Here is a 15181-nt window from a genome sequence, read left to right as displayed (position 1 = left end):
ATGCACAATCAGGTTGCCATGAACCAGTTGAGATGCTGCAGTGGTCTAACCTGCACTGTTAGCTTGAGGTAATCTGGCATAGATTAGCCCACAGTTAGCCTACTGTAGTAACTAGCTCATGTTTATTGTCAAGTAAAAGCCTGCACAGGAATCCTGATCGAGGTCTAGTGATGCAATTTGTCTGTATGTCTGACCCCTTAGTGTTTATGTGCGACCACATAGTTACTGCATTAGCTTTGCTGAAGGAGAAGGTACAGACTATGAAAATTTGTAGAGACCTCTGATTTTCAACTAGAGTATTAAATTCTTCTAGTTTCACTAAAGGAATTCTCCAGTGAACGTGAAGTGTGAAGAACCTGTCAGACTTCACAGCTTTTGTGTTTCTGCACTGAATGGGGCTTTAGGCAACTCAAATTAATGATGCAAAGCTGCTGAAGTTCCTTCCTTATTGGTCATTTTCATTTCTTTCTGGAGGACCTCGTGTCCTGCTTTGGGAAGGACACTGGATGAGGTGATTCCAGAGGCTCCTTCTAGACAGTTTTTTTACGATTCTGTCCATATTTATCCTCACTGAATTAAAAAGATGGTGGTTAAGACCCAAGACTTGGGGCAAGGAGACCTTATTCAAGTTTCTGCTGGTGATAACTGATGAACAAACCAAAGAACAAACGGAGCACAAATGTGAAATATGCACTTCAAGTACATGCTAGATATATTATGGGAAGTTGGGGTCCTGATCCCATTTAAGCCTCTATATGATTGTAATTATATGTTAATATGATGTGACAATCACTCTACATACTCAGTTTTCCTTTTCTGTATCTCCCAGATACCTACTCCCAGATGACAGCAAAGCTACAAAACACAAAACTCCCATAATAAGAAAGAGTGTGAACCCCCAGTGGAATCATACCTTTGCTTTCAGTGGCTTGAATTCAAGGGATCTACATAACGTCTGCCTAGAGCTGACCGTGTGGGACAAGGAGTCGCTCTCCAGTAACATTTTTTTGGGAGGTGTCCGTTTGAGCACTGGAAATGGTAAGGACCCATCTGACTCATGATTGCTTTCCTTATGCTGCTTTCTTTCCTCACCCCACATGATTCGTGTATATGGACAGAAATGTTACTGAGCATATGGAAAGTATATGGGAAATTGGGGCAGTAGGCAAGGGAGAGAAGACATGTAATCTGTAGATTAGTTCTTTCCTCCATTGAGTGAGACACAGAAATTTGGTGCCCAGTTGTATTTCTGCACAGTCTAGAACAACTGGGAATACCTTGGAAGTGTTTCTTAGCATCCTGGTGAGAAGGAGGAGACTACTTATGTCCAGCAACAGCCTTTCTGCTGACAATGGTGTGATCTGAAAGAGGCATGAATCCGTTCTTCCTCTGTTAGGACAAAGTTTCTTGTGGTGCAGAGTGGGGAGGTTTATGTGCCTCTGTCCATGTGCCACAAAGTTTAATGACAAACTGGTGCTCTCCAGGAGCCACCTGTTTTCAGTGTAACTCCCTGTATAGGTGGTGTAAAGCGCTTATCATCTTTCTTATACACTGTTGGAGCGAATGAGCAAGGATGTTAAATAACTGCTTACTAACATGGAGAAATACCTCGTGTTTTTATAATTGCCAGGTGTAAGTAATGGTAAGGAGGTTGACTGGATGGACTCTCAAGGGGAAGAGCAGCACCTCTGGCAGAAGATGATTGACAGTCCGGGAGCTCCTGTGGAGGGGATATTAATGCTGAGATCCAGCATGGGAAAACGCAGACTCTGAAAGACTTTAACTACTGAGAGGTACCACAGGTACTCCTGACCTCGGTGGTGTTCAGGCTTTCGTCACTTTGCCCATTTGAAAGTGGGAAAGTTGTTGTACTCTTTGCCTTGGATATTAAGGCTCCAAGTGAGATTTTAATGCATTCTGCACTTTCATGCGCATGTTTTTAACCCAGGCTCCTTGTACGGATTAAGTTTTACCTGAAGCCAGTGAGAATATGACCTTGTACAGAGATCGGACCGGCTTTCTCTGTCCTTTCTGGTGACTGGTGTGCAGCTGATGAACACCTCTGCCTATGGGGAGCACAAAGTCAGAAAATTCTCTAGTTAGTAATTTTGTAAGTAATGCCTGGCTAATTATCTCCTTCTGGGTCAAAGAAGGCCTAGGAGACAGCAGTGATACCATACAAGCAGATCCAGGGCAAGTCTGTGCTTTGGCACTTGAAAGATAAGAAGCCATAATGTTGTGAAGGATAAGAAACAACGTTCCTTTCTCATGTTTGCTTGTTGGGCTGTGCAGGGTGGCAGGCTTGGCACCGGGCAGCTCCCCAAGGAAGGCCAATGCACTGTGCTGCACGCTAGAAATAGGCAGCAGGTGAGCTGGTGTATGGTGCTGGTGTCCTGGCATTCTCTGGGTTAGTTTAGTGCACCGTATAAAAGGCAGACTTGGTTCAATGTAATCAAAGAGCCTCTAATGAAAATAAATCATAACAAATCCCCAGTTTCCAGAACTACGTGGCATTACTGTGTTTTTCATTCAACTGACAGCTCTAGCCAAGACCTTCTGATGCCATACAGAGGGAGTATGTTCACATGCCTGTCCCCATCTCATACATCGCTGAGATGAGACACATACTGCGTTTGGAGACAGTTATCTGAGACCATCATTCAACAGATCATGTAGCAAAGTGACGTGTAAAGCACAGGCCAGATTGATTTGCACAACCGTGGAATTTTCTCTGAATGTGCTGGGATTCAAACACATGCCCATTCACGTTAATTATTAACCAGAGTAGGTCTTTTTTTCTCCTGAATATCCCCCTGCAACTTAACAGTAGGTTTAATGATAAGAGTGAGGTTTGGCCAATTCAATCATTAATCTTATTAACTGTGACAATTGTTCAACAGTAATTCTGCTACTTGGTTTCCTAAAGTGATTTTACACCTGCTTAAATCCACCAACCTCTAGGGACTTACACAGGTCACCTGTGAAGAGCATACTGTTTTGAATAGTTGTTGTGGGCTACTCCTACCATAATGAGATAAGATTATAATCTTTTTTCAAGGACAGCACATGTCTGCTTGCAAGATTGGATAATAATGTAATTGTGTGGCATGTCATTGCTCAGGGTATAAGACAAAGGAAGATCAGTAAACTGACTGAACAACATTTCTTCTGAATTTTCCAGAATTAGAAAGCTTCCTACTTGAACTGGTAAATTAATCTGTGGCCATTCTACCTTTTTTATTCTTCTCCTCAAATGTTTTATTTTTGGAAGTAGTATTAGTAATAAGGAAACAAATTGAAATATATGGAAACATAATGCTTACATAGATTACTGGAAAAATCCCAAAATTTCAAAGAATGTATCATTCCCTGTAGATCAAAACATCAGTATTCAAAAGATTTCTGCGAAGAACAAAGACCATAAAATCTGATTTTTTTTTGAGATACAAATGTTGTTCTTCACAATCAGAACCTGCAAGAAATCTAGACTGAACAACAGAATATGAATAGCCAGAGTAACGACAGCTGGAAATTTGATATCTTTAGCTGTTTTAGTGTACAATTATGTACATGTATCTAAAGCTGAATCCAAAACCTTAAAATGTGATGTCCATTCCTTTTTTTTTAGGATATTGTATACTGGTTTTGGTTTGAGTGGCTTGCAACTGTGGGGAAGGTTACAAGCAGTCTTTTAAAATCCTAATACTAACAGATAATTTTGTTGTTAAAAACAGTATCTTAGTTTTAATAAAACAGTTTGTTTCATTGTGAATATTTTCTGTTACAATTCTGATATAACTTTAAAAAAATCATTGGAGGTACTGCTTTGCCCAGTTTGAGATCCACAATTTTCAGAAATTACCAAGTCCTCTTTGAAAATAAAATTCCCTTGGAGAATCTGTTTGGGAACCAGAAGTCAGTACTTGCTCAAGGAAATTGACTTTATTTTCCTTCTTTATCAATTCTTCATTTTCTCTGAAGTTCTGCTCAAATTGGGCACTGAAGCAAGTGTAGTCTAGTTTTAGCTGGCTTTTCATTTTATGCCACAGATGCTGTGAACTGATAAATCAGAGCACAAATATCAAGCACATACATTTATGACCATTTTCTTATCATAGTAGTCTTCCTTTAAGTATTAGGTTTGGGTTGTTGGGTTTTTTTGTATCAGTATCCCCAGTGAAACCAAACATAACTTTTGCCACCTGAACTATCCCTCTCTCTAACAGAACTGGTCTGAATTTTCTTGGTTGTTTGTACTGCAAACCTTTATTTATTTTGGGAATAATAATATTATATTGACATAGAGGAACAAGCTTGATTTTTCACTTCCTGGAAGTTGATTCAAAAAGGTAAAGCTTATTAAATCTAAAGAAAATGATTCTTCAGGGCAAAATTCCAGCTAGAGTTGTAGAGGAGCACTGGGCAATTGGATAGTTCTGTTTCATTTCATTTTGACGGTGAAAATGGGAAAAATAATAAGAACACAAAAAATCCTCTGAAGTTGGACACCAAAATGGACACCTTTTTTCTTGCAAAATTGAAAACCTTAAAATAATTTTGAACTGAACCAAACCATTTATTTTTACATGGAGTACAAGAGTTTGTCTAATTTTTGAACAGTATTTTCTAATCACCTAAGCGCAAACATTTTAGCTAAATCAAGTCTTGCTTTGAAAGGAAAGTCTGTGCTTTACTACAGCTTCTGCCTATTTTGGTCCTATGGTAGAGTTTGTGGTGAATGGACTTGCCTGGGAAGTGCCACCCAGCTCATACGCAGGCTTTTAAATTCTGCTTTTTCCTTCCAAATGGCCAAAACTTCACTCTAGGCCTGCACCTGAAATTATAGACCCGGCTATGAATAGGCTGTAGTTGTCAACTGCAGTTCAGTATATGAAAGGAACGCTTTCACCTGAGAAGTGGTTTCAGCCAAGGCGGTTGTGTTTGCCATTGATAGGATTTGGAGTATTACGGTGGAATTACCTTCTAGGTTAGCTGTGACAATTCTGAATTATGGTAGCATATAATAGGTATCACACTCTGCCTCAAATGAGCCTTGGAGGGATGATGAGCATCATATCAATACTAGAGCAATTTGGAAAGCTTTGCTTTTCTATGATGTTATTGGCACATTTGTAGGAAGCATCTGATTTGTGGAAAATGTCTCATTTAATTGTATCTCTTACGTCTTTGTTCTCTTCCTTTACAAAATTGATTTATGGTTTGGAAAAAGCACAAGATGATTAACTGCAGATGTGATTTCTTGTTTCCCAGATATTTGAATTAATTGCCTATAATTGTGCATCATCATGTACTGTGTGTTACTAGGCTGAACAAAAAGACACAAAGCCAGGAATTAGGCCAAAGCCTTCCTTTTGTATATGTATGTTTATGGTATTGAAGACACATGAATGGTTTAGTCAAGGTTAATTTTTAGGAGAAAATAGCCACAATTTTAACATTGATTCATAAACTGCTGTCCTGAGTAAACAGACACAGCAGAGCTGATATTTCTAAAGTATTTTTCCACACAGACTTGAATAACTGAAGATGCGTCAGTGGTGAAGAAATCTTCTCTGCATTGCACAGTGCATTTTAGTCTGATACATATTTTTCTAGCAAGGTAACTACAGGGCTTTCATCACTATTTCTTCCCCCTTGTGATCAGATTTTGAGGGTTTGACCCATTAAAGAAGAGTAAAAGTGCAACTTTTACTGTAAAATGTCAAGTGGGGACAGTAAATAAATCTTTAGACAGTGTGGTTATTGCCAGCATCCACCAAAAAGAGCTGATGCTGAGGGCTCTCCAAGTTCTGCCATCAGACTTTAGTATCCAGCCCTGCTCTCCAGAAGTTTCTCTGCTCACTTTATCAGCTATATGGGGGCTTTAGGCTTCTAGATGTTGATGCTCTCACTCGCATGCTTAGATGCCAAAAGCAGGTCAAAATGCGTTTGAAATGGCCTCCCCATCTCCTCCACCTGCATTGTTTTACATTTGAGCAAGGGTGGGAGGAAAGCTGCAAAGCCTCTGAGGGATTCTGTTGCCATCTTCCTGTGTTAATCCAAGTATCATTGCCTTCCTTGAATGCCTTTTTAGATGCCACATTTTGATCCTTCTTTCCCAACTGGATGCTTTAGCAGATGGTTTACGAGAGAAGGCATCGGGATGATGAGCATGTTTTGATCATGATTCATTAGACTGGAAGCTTATTCTTCTGTGCATCTTCCAATGCAGATTATGCTAAGGTAGCACGAAAGAAGCATTTTTTTATTTTATTTTATTTTTCTTGCCCTGCCTGGTTAGGCCCTGCCAAGTGCAATTATTCGAAGTTGTAGTCTGCAAAACATCAGCTAAACTGTAACACCAGAGCAGCCATTGAGCATCCACTGGTGCTAATTGATAAGAAGAGGTAACAGGAAGGTTGCATTTAGACTGGCAGAATTTTGGTTTCTTGAGGGATATGCACATTGCCCAGCTTCAGGCACATAAAGTTTGCAGTGTGCTCTGTAGAGTCAGTGAAGAGAAAGGCTGCTTGGATCTCTTACACCTTCAAAAAAGAGCTGAGTCCTATTTCCACAGCTGTCTAGTTTGTGGATTCACATAAGATAGTAAGGGTTGTACCTGTATCTTTGTAAGGGTCCCTCTTTCCTTCACCCCTCCCTTCAGTTCTGCAACCCTCACCAGAATGTTCTACCTGAATCTGGATACCCCAGTATCTGGAAGGAGGCAGCACACAGCAATTAAGTGATAGTCCCACTTATTTTCACCTATATGAGGCAAAACCTGAAATTTTACTTCCCTAACATACAGTACTGATTTTCAGCACTTTGCAACAATGGCAGAAGTAATTATCTCATGAGAGCTGGTCTATGCGCTTTGTCACCTCTTTTTTTTTTTTTTTTTTTAAATAGTTTCTAGAAAATTACAATTATTTATTTATTTTTATTAACCCTAGAGAAATGGTGTTAGAACATGTGATGAATTCCAAAACAGGATGCAGACTTCTATTTGTAGTGGTGTTTTTTACCATAGCCCAGCAGGAGATACTGAGAAGCACGCTAGCAGAACCTTAGCACTGTGTGCCATGAATTTCCTGCCTGGTGATTTCATGTTTTGCAAATGTTGTTTGAGAAGTGGCATTAATACAGTGTTAATTATACTGTGTATATTGACACTGACACCGGAAGGTGAATCTCAGCTTGCTTTTTAGGTGTGTTTTAGGTTGCTTTTGAAACTTACCCTTGCTGCATCTTGGGCCTTTATTTAGATTAGTTATTTCAGCAGTTCTACTTTGTGGCAGTAATATATATATACCTGTGTGCTACTACTCCTGACAGCTCCGTGCGTATTTTTGAGGATAGTTCTAATTATTAAGGTTTGCCTACAGCCAAGTGTAGTCATTCATTGTAGCAATTAAGTGAATGTCACGTATCCCTCGTTCTGCCTTTGTTCTGCTTAAGATCTGTTGCTAGCTCTTTGTTTAATTATTCTGCTGGACACGAACAGTATTAGCGGTATGTTAAGTTCTACCCAAGTTTAGACAAAACAAAATGTTTCCTGCCCAGAACATTTTTGTACTGTGCACTGTACGTTCAGTTTTGTGGACAAAGGTGGCTGGTAATACATTTGCAGCTGTTGTCAAGATTACTGTTCTATCTGTTAAATTAAAATACTAAAACTTTGCTGTGTCCTGTCTCTCCTAAAATGCATTACAGCAAGCTATAAGCATGTCTCCCAGGAATATCCCACATTATCTCATTGAGGTAAAGACATTACTTCACTTACATGTGATGAATACTGCAAGAGGCCTGGCCTGTCTTCAGAGGTGGGACGCCATTGAAAGTGTCACACTCTCTGCTTTTTTGTTTGTCCTAATTTCTACACTTCATGTGTTTTTAAGCTATTTTTTATTTCACAACCATTAAACCTGTTTTAACATGCAATTCTAAGAATAAGGGAAATGCAGCATCCTCTTCCCTCTTGCTAGACAATTATTTCACGTGTGGCTTAACCCTGCATGTTCAGGTCCTCCCTTCCATCTCTGAGTCTCCCACCTCTTCCCTAGTTCGAGGTCCTGCCCACCTGAAAGTCCAGGTATGTTCAAATTGCAACTTTTCTGTAATTACTGGTCCTGATTTATTTATTTATTTTAAAGAAAAAGCAAAAAGCATTTGAACACTCAATTTACACTTTCAGCTGAGTCATGTTCACTTGAATTTACCTCTCAGAGCTGAGGGCTCTCTTCCATCTTCTTTTGGTTCTCTAGTTGTCTGGGGTTTTGGGGTCTTCCTGTCCCTTCCCAACCGCCTGAGGAACTAGGAGGTAAATAATGCTCCTGGGCTCTGGGTCTGTGCTTGCCTCGGCTTGCTTTGCAGGACTTTGAAAGTCTGGCTCGGTCCGTTGGGTTCCTGCACCCAGGTTAAGGGGAGACCATCTCGGTGGGATTTGCTGGTCTCTTGGTGTGATTTGGGCACAGACAGCTGGCTCGTTTGCCCTCACACCACTCCCGTCTAGCTTGTCTCCATGCTGGCTCTGGCCTTTGTGGAGGTGGGAGGTCAAACACCCATAAACTGGAAGGCAGCTGCAGGGGGAAGAGCCCTCCTGCCTTTTCTTCACTCCCTGTACCTTTGCTGGGACTGTTCTTAAGGATTCGCTTGGGAGGTCTGGAAGACACTTCTATAACTTCTGTACAATTGAACTGCAGTTTCTCCTCCCCTTCTCTATGAGGTGACAGATGAGAAGTTCTCTTTGTAAATCTGAAGTATGGACTAACCTAATAATTCAAATGCAGATCTTGGTTATGTCCTGCTTTCAGCTGGGATGGAGTTACCCTCTTAGGAGCTAGTATGGTGCTGTGTTTTGGCTTTGCTGTGAGACTTCAGTTCCTCAGGCCGTGCTTGCAAAAAGGCTGGAGGGGCACAAGGAATGGGGAGAGGACACAGCCAGGCCAGCTGACCCGAACTACCCAAAGAGGCATTCCATACCGTGGGACACCGTGCCTGGTGTATGTATGTACCTGGGGGGTGTCCAGGGAGGGCAGGTCACTGCTCGGGCACTGGCCGGGCATCGGTCGGCGGGTGGTGAGCAGTTGTGTTGTGCACCATGTGGTCCTTTCCTCCTTTCCCTCTGGATTTTATTCTTTCCCTTCCCCTTTTCATCATAACTGTTATTGCCATCATTGTTGTTATTGCCCTTTCATTTTTATTCTGTTTCAACTATTAAATTGTTCTTATCTCAACCCTCAAGTTTTACATTCCTTTCCAACTCTCCTCCCCATCCCTCTGGGCCGGGGACAGTGAGCGAGCGGCTGCGTGGGGCTTGGTTGCTGGCCGGGGTTAAACCACGACAAGTTACTTCTTGGGTGCATGGATGGCAATGGGAGACACGGTGGTAACCAGATGTGCACCAGCACACTCTGCAGTGACAATGGCTTTCCCATCTGTTCCCCTTGCATTTTACAGGGTGTGCAGCAGCTGGATCACCGCTTGAGAGGCCAGAGAAATGCACGTGCTATCCACAGCTGCCAATGTCCTCGCTGGCTCCTTTGGCCCCGGCAGCCTTGCTGCTCTCTGCCTTCCAGTGTCTGCAGATGCTTTCCCACTCTTCCCGTCACTGAGCTGCCATAAAAATATCCTCCAGCCACAAACGGGGAGAGAGAAATGGGCAGCAGCTACCAGCTGAGAGGAGCAGTGCCATCCGCTGATGGTGTGAAGCGCTCGCTCCCTTGTCCCTTTTCTGTGGACATAACAGCGCCGAGACTGAGGTGAGTGGCTGGAAGTCATCTAGCGCTCAGATTGCACAGTCTAAGCTCCATTATTTCACCACCTCAATTTAAAAAGTGGGTTGTGAACATAAGAGCATTTAAATGTACTTCAGGTTACTTTTTAGTCTCTGATTTTTCATTAATTATGTGATGCAGGCTGACTCATGCTCTTATGTAAGTACTGAGCTATAACGAAGCTGCATGTTGTAGTCATTTAGTGCAGAGCTGTAAGGGTCACCAGTGTTTTCATTAAAACATAATGCTTTCTGTCCCAGAGGGGACGGTTTGAACTTCAAGAATAGCGATGTGTGACTTCAGTCTTTCCTCTGCAGATATAGAGGAGGTGTGTGATGGCAGGGGTTGTTCTCATCAAATTAGGCGGATTCTTGGGTAGGATCTGGGGAAAATCAGGCCACTCACAACATTGCTTTGTGCTCATGAGAAACTGATGCCTCCCACAACTTATCCCAGTAGTTTTGTCTGCAAAAGACGTTGCGTCACAGAGACATGAACTCTTTTCTTATCTAAATGATTGAAATCTTTTTGTTCCTTTTCAAAAATTGAAAAGTGTCTCCAGACTGATGTAGTAACCCCCAGCCTGTGGCTGTATCCACACACTGTGATCTGTCACATCTCCTGCAACGAACAGCCCTGAGGTGGGAGTGGAAAGGACAAGACTCATGGCAGGTCTTGCTTCTTTGAACCAGCCTGTAATCCTCCCGACTAAATTTCATGTTTTAAACAGGATTTGCATTTTGAACAGCAGTGGTAGGATTAGACCTATGGCAAGAAGAGCCATGTTGGTAGCACAACAAAGATTCCAGCGGGATGAATTACTGGAATGTATTTGAATATTTGGAATTTATTTGAATATAAAAATGCTGTGCTAAAGCGAGAAATACTAAGTCCCTTGTTAAATCACTCCTTTCCCAAAAGGCCGATCTGCAACATCCCTGCAAACCATATACGCAAGCTGATTTGACTCCAAAACAGAGATGGCACATCATGTTTTTCACTGTTCCCCACAAAAATGTACAACAGAAAATGCCAGAAACCTTATATTACTAATCAAGAACAGCTTTCCTTAATCACAAGATTTTAATAGATGTTCTGTGTAGAACTATAACTAGTAATCCAATCACTCATGCACTCTCCTCCACTTAATTCAGTTTCCTGTAACAGCCTCGTGATTGCAATCACTTTCCTGATTGCAGCAATTGTAAAGCCCCTCCTGTTCACCCAGTCACGAGAGATGACTGGATGCACTGATTCTGTAACTACATCAAAATGGAGCACCCGCAGATGGGAAATGCAGCAATACAGTAGAAAAATCAGACCCATTAGAGATTTTTTTTTAATTTTTAAAATTTTAAATCATTGGAGATTAGTTGGTGTGCTTTTCAATGAAGAAAGTGAGGGGGAGAAAACCCCTGTCCACCGGTGCATTCGTGCAATAAGCATATGCATGCTGAAGAACCTGAGCCAGAGAACTGTGACCACAGGTACGTGTATGTATGTGTCCTCAGGCTGCCTCAGTTCCATGTGCAACACTTAAGGCATGAAGCGATCTGGTGTGCCCAGCTATGTCTAGTTTTCTTAACCACTGGTGTTAGGCAGCAGAGGAAAGGAACTTGCGGTACCCCTGTGTCCATCAGCATGCCAGCTGTTATCCTCCTTGCTCCTTTATAGCGGGTCCAGGTCTTACTTTCTTTTTTGTCTGGTCAGGTCAGGAACAGAAATGCTATTTCTGTGATTATTTTTTTTATTATTATTTTTATTTATTTTTTTCAGTCACCAGTTCTGTCCTTGCATCTCGCTCCTAACGACAACACTCAGAAAGCTCCATCAGGGCTTCCTTGCTCTCTGGTTGCTCATCCTTGCACACCTGCCACCACCACCTGCGGAGTCCAGGGTGTATCTGTATCTTCTTTGCCTCTGGCACCAGCACTGCAGGGAGCCCTCACCTGGGCTGTGCCATGCTTTCATACCTACACTTTAGTGTTTAGTAACAGTGTCCTAACACTCTCAGAAGCAGACCACCCTGTTCAGAAGACAAGGCTTACTGCCACCCACCCACTCCTTGGTGCTGGCACATTTCAGTCCACAAATTAGCTTTTTGCTAGCTAGTGTCACAGTTGACTTCCCTCTTTTCACATTCATCCCCACATTAATTCACTTGCAGGAATGGTCTTTTTAAAAGGGATTTTCTAATTTCAGCAGCTGTGAGAGACAAAATTCTAGTAAGGATTACTTTCAAGATGCTGCTAAACTGTTCCTCTGCTGAGTGTAAAATTAAAAAAATCTATCTTACAGTCAAAGACAAGCAGTTGGCTGAAAAAACAGGGCTGTGCTCGAGTGACAAGAATGAACAGCACAGACACTGAAGTGCTGATTTTTAGGCACATCAACTTACACATCATACATATCCTGTAAACAGGTATCCAAAGCTGTAAGTCACAATTTTCACTCCTTTCATGCTTATATTCTTCATGCAGGATGTATATTCTTCGCAGTGGATTGGCAAGTTTGTGGGCTCTAATAAAACAATAGAAAACTCCTTCCTTTTTTGATTGCCTCCTATCATTTTTTATTAAGCAGGGAATACTTTTGTTAATTTGTAAGAAAGCAATAACCTGCAAACAAATATTTTCACAGATCTGGAAATGACAAATGCTTGATGAAATTTCTCTGGGGTTAATGCTTCTCTGCCACGAAATGAACAGCCTGGCTGTCTCCAAGATCAAGAGAGAACAGAATTCTGCTACCCCAAGCCTGTTGACTAAAGCAGAAGCCTATCAGGTAAGAGTGTATTTTTCTATGAAGCATTGCCATATGGGCCTTTAGAAATTACTGCCCAACTTCTACACTGCTCACTGTTCATCTATGGTATTCCTTCTGGCAGTGACTTCCATACTCCTGCCATCAGCTATTCTCTCCTTGCTGCTGCTGAAAACAGGTACTTGCATTTCCTTTGATGTATGCTTTGGGTCCGTGATCAACCATATTATTAGTGGAAATGAAAGACACCACTGGGTTGCTTGTACGCTTTGAGGCCAATGTCTCTGTTATAACGGTTTGCAGAGAGGCATTTTGATTCAACTTTTGAATTAATCTATCAACTTAACCCCATGAGGAACTTTAGACAACTATCTGTTTGCAAAACAATATTTTATTAATAAAAAGACTTATAAACAGTAAGAAAGAAACCCCAATTTTACACTGAATGAAAAATCCAAAATAAACTCCCAGAAGCGTGCCTCAGTTTTTCACTCTCTGTACAAGAAACTCCATTGGGTAGTAATCCTACATACACATTTATCTAAAGATGGCTGAAAGTACAAAAAAGCATCATGCATACTTCTCTGCAGAGTAGCTACACAGCTGGACAGACTTAACAGTACACATAAAAAATCTGTACATCAGTGATTAAAAAAGCCATGCTTTGTGTAGCACCAAGGGGAGAATCACATGGAATAAAAAACAATTCACTGAGAACTGCAAGCTCTGCAATCATGAATTAGGGACATGACTGACCAATTTCTGCTTGCAGTTTCATCTCTTCTTTTCTCAAGGGAAAATTGTCAATAAGTGCAAAGAGCTCAGCTGGTGTTGCTGGGAAAGGATAGCGTTCCTTGTCCATTCCATGCTTGTCCATCACCACAATGTTGAAATTGTAATGGGGGATCCTCAGCAGCAGCCTGCAAAATAAGGAACGCGTTTTATCTGCCTGTGCACTTCCAACTAATTGGCAGAACCAGGCTGCTGGGCCTAACCAGCGGAGGCTATACAGGGTCCGCTCTGTTGCAGCTGTAAGAACAAGAGAGCACAGGTGCCAGCACGTGCTGCAGGCCGCACCTCTGCATTAAGAAAGGGTCAAGTTAACTGCACTCAGCTCTGTTTTCTTCTTAGACCTCTGACTGTTAGTATAGCATACGCCATTACTTATGGTTATCATAAGAGAAAAAAACACACATAAGACCTAAAGGCCTGGAGAAAACCATTGTGATGAAGCTAGAGTTACAAGCAGACTATTCCCTTTCTTGGCTGCCACATGGTATAAAACAACAATGAGAAAAAGCAGAATGAATTTATTGGAGTCAAGTTTTCATCTTCCTAATAATAACCATCTACCTGGTGGTAACTCCAGTTTAGGAGAACAAAAGCCACTGCTAATCATAGTGGAGTCCTTTCCTTCCAAGTGGTGAACTCCCCTGGAGGTGCAACAGTAGTAACAAGCAGTGCTCTCTTCATCTTTTCCTTGAAGGAGTGATGAACTAGAAGATCCTTAGACATGCCGTCAGTCAACATCATTGGTGTGGGGAAACTAAATTCAGGCAGCCGTAACAGACAGGCATCAGAACAGGAAAGCTGCCATGAAGAACAGGGTCCAGGGGGGTGGGGATGTTGGTAACATGTGAAGCGTCAAAATTGACTTTCCTCAGCCTTTAACCAAGTTTGAATGCTCTAGGCATTATCTTGTTGCAATTAGGAAGCCTGGTGATTAAATTCAAACTAAAATAAAGTTTGAAGCTAAGCTACAGTGAAACTACATTCCTCTTGTGCCTCACCGAAGAAAAATGCTTACTTTCTACAAATCCAAATGCTAACCTTCTGAGATTTCCAAGTTTTAATGAGTGTACCTGTGCTCATTAATTTACTGAATGCCAATTCTGGATAGCATTTTTATTCAAGATGTTTAAGGGTGCATTTCATTTTGATTTAAGTGCCTTCCAGAACTGGAATGCTATAATTCACATACTGTAGGAACAACAGAGAAAAAAAATCAAATGGAAAACTTAGAGTGCAGGGCAGGGCAAAAGGGGTTACCAGAGCTTATTATTTTCTACAGAGTCACAAGAAAACTATTTTAACTTCAGTAAAAGTACTTTTATTCAAAAAAAAAGTAAAAGACAAGCTTTTTGTGCTCTCTTTCTCCTTTTACAGAGAACCAATGTTTTTATTTTTTGTAATCCAAAAAAGCCTCTCTGACTTGTCAGCCTTTTTTATTGTCTCAAATTAAAATTCACTCAATTTCCTCAGGCATAACACAGAAGATGTTGCCTAAAATGCTCCTGGACTTTCTTCCTGAATAACTACTACTTTCCTTGCCAACGAGGCTTTCACTTTTGGCTCTTGTAGTCCTCTTGTCCCTAGAAAATGCTGGCACTTGAAGTCTGCCTTTCAAGTGCAAACCAACCTCCTGTCAGTCTACAACCAAGTCAGAACAGTTTAGGCACCTCAGTAAAACTGCTGAATGTTGTAGTCAAGCTAGGGAGGCTGAGGTAATTTCCCCTTTGAAATACTGCCCGTATCATTTCTACATGTGGGACTTCAAAGAGCAACCATTGCTTCCCTTTCTGGCCTGGCCACAACCACCAGCAGCACTGCAGAGATGAGCTGCCACTGCCATCTGGGGCTGC

The 15181-nt window shown here is 41.5% G+C and overlaps 2 protein-coding genes across 3 annotated transcripts in view; one reads left to right on the top strand and one right to left on the bottom strand.

Annotated features, from left to right (window-relative positions):
• SYTL5 (synaptotagmin like 5) overlaps positions 1–7674 on the top strand; it is a 63777-nt gene extending 56103 nt beyond the window's left edge. Inside the window, exons 16-17 of the mRNA XM_040582448.1 lie at positions 830–1038; positions 1631–7674. Of these exons, the coding sequence (XP_040438382.1) occupies positions 830–1038; positions 1631–1773 (352 nt within the window). The 3' untranslated portion in view covers positions 1774–7674. The remainder of the gene's footprint in view (positions 1–829; positions 1039–1630) is intronic.
• Positions 7675–12914: 5240 nt separating this feature from the next.
• The window catches only part of SRPX (sushi repeat containing protein X-linked), a 48040-nt gene continuing 45773 nt past the window's right edge, over positions 12915–15181 (bottom strand). For both annotated transcript variants that reach the window (XM_040582446.1, XM_040582447.1), the window contains one exon: positions 12915–13459. In XM_040582446.1, coding sequence (XP_040438380.1) covers positions 13279–13459 — 181 coding nt within the window. In that variant the 3' untranslated portion in view covers positions 12915–13278. The remainder of the gene's footprint in view (positions 13460–15181) is intronic.

Source organism: Falco naumanni, chromosome 2, assembly GCF_017639655.2.
Source record: "Falco naumanni isolate bFalNau1 chromosome 2, bFalNau1.pat, whole genome shotgun sequence".
NCBI classification, from domain to species: domain Eukaryota; kingdom Metazoa; phylum Chordata; class Aves; order Falconiformes; family Falconidae; genus Falco; species Falco naumanni.
This window is presented reverse-complemented; position numbering and strand designations above follow the sequence as displayed.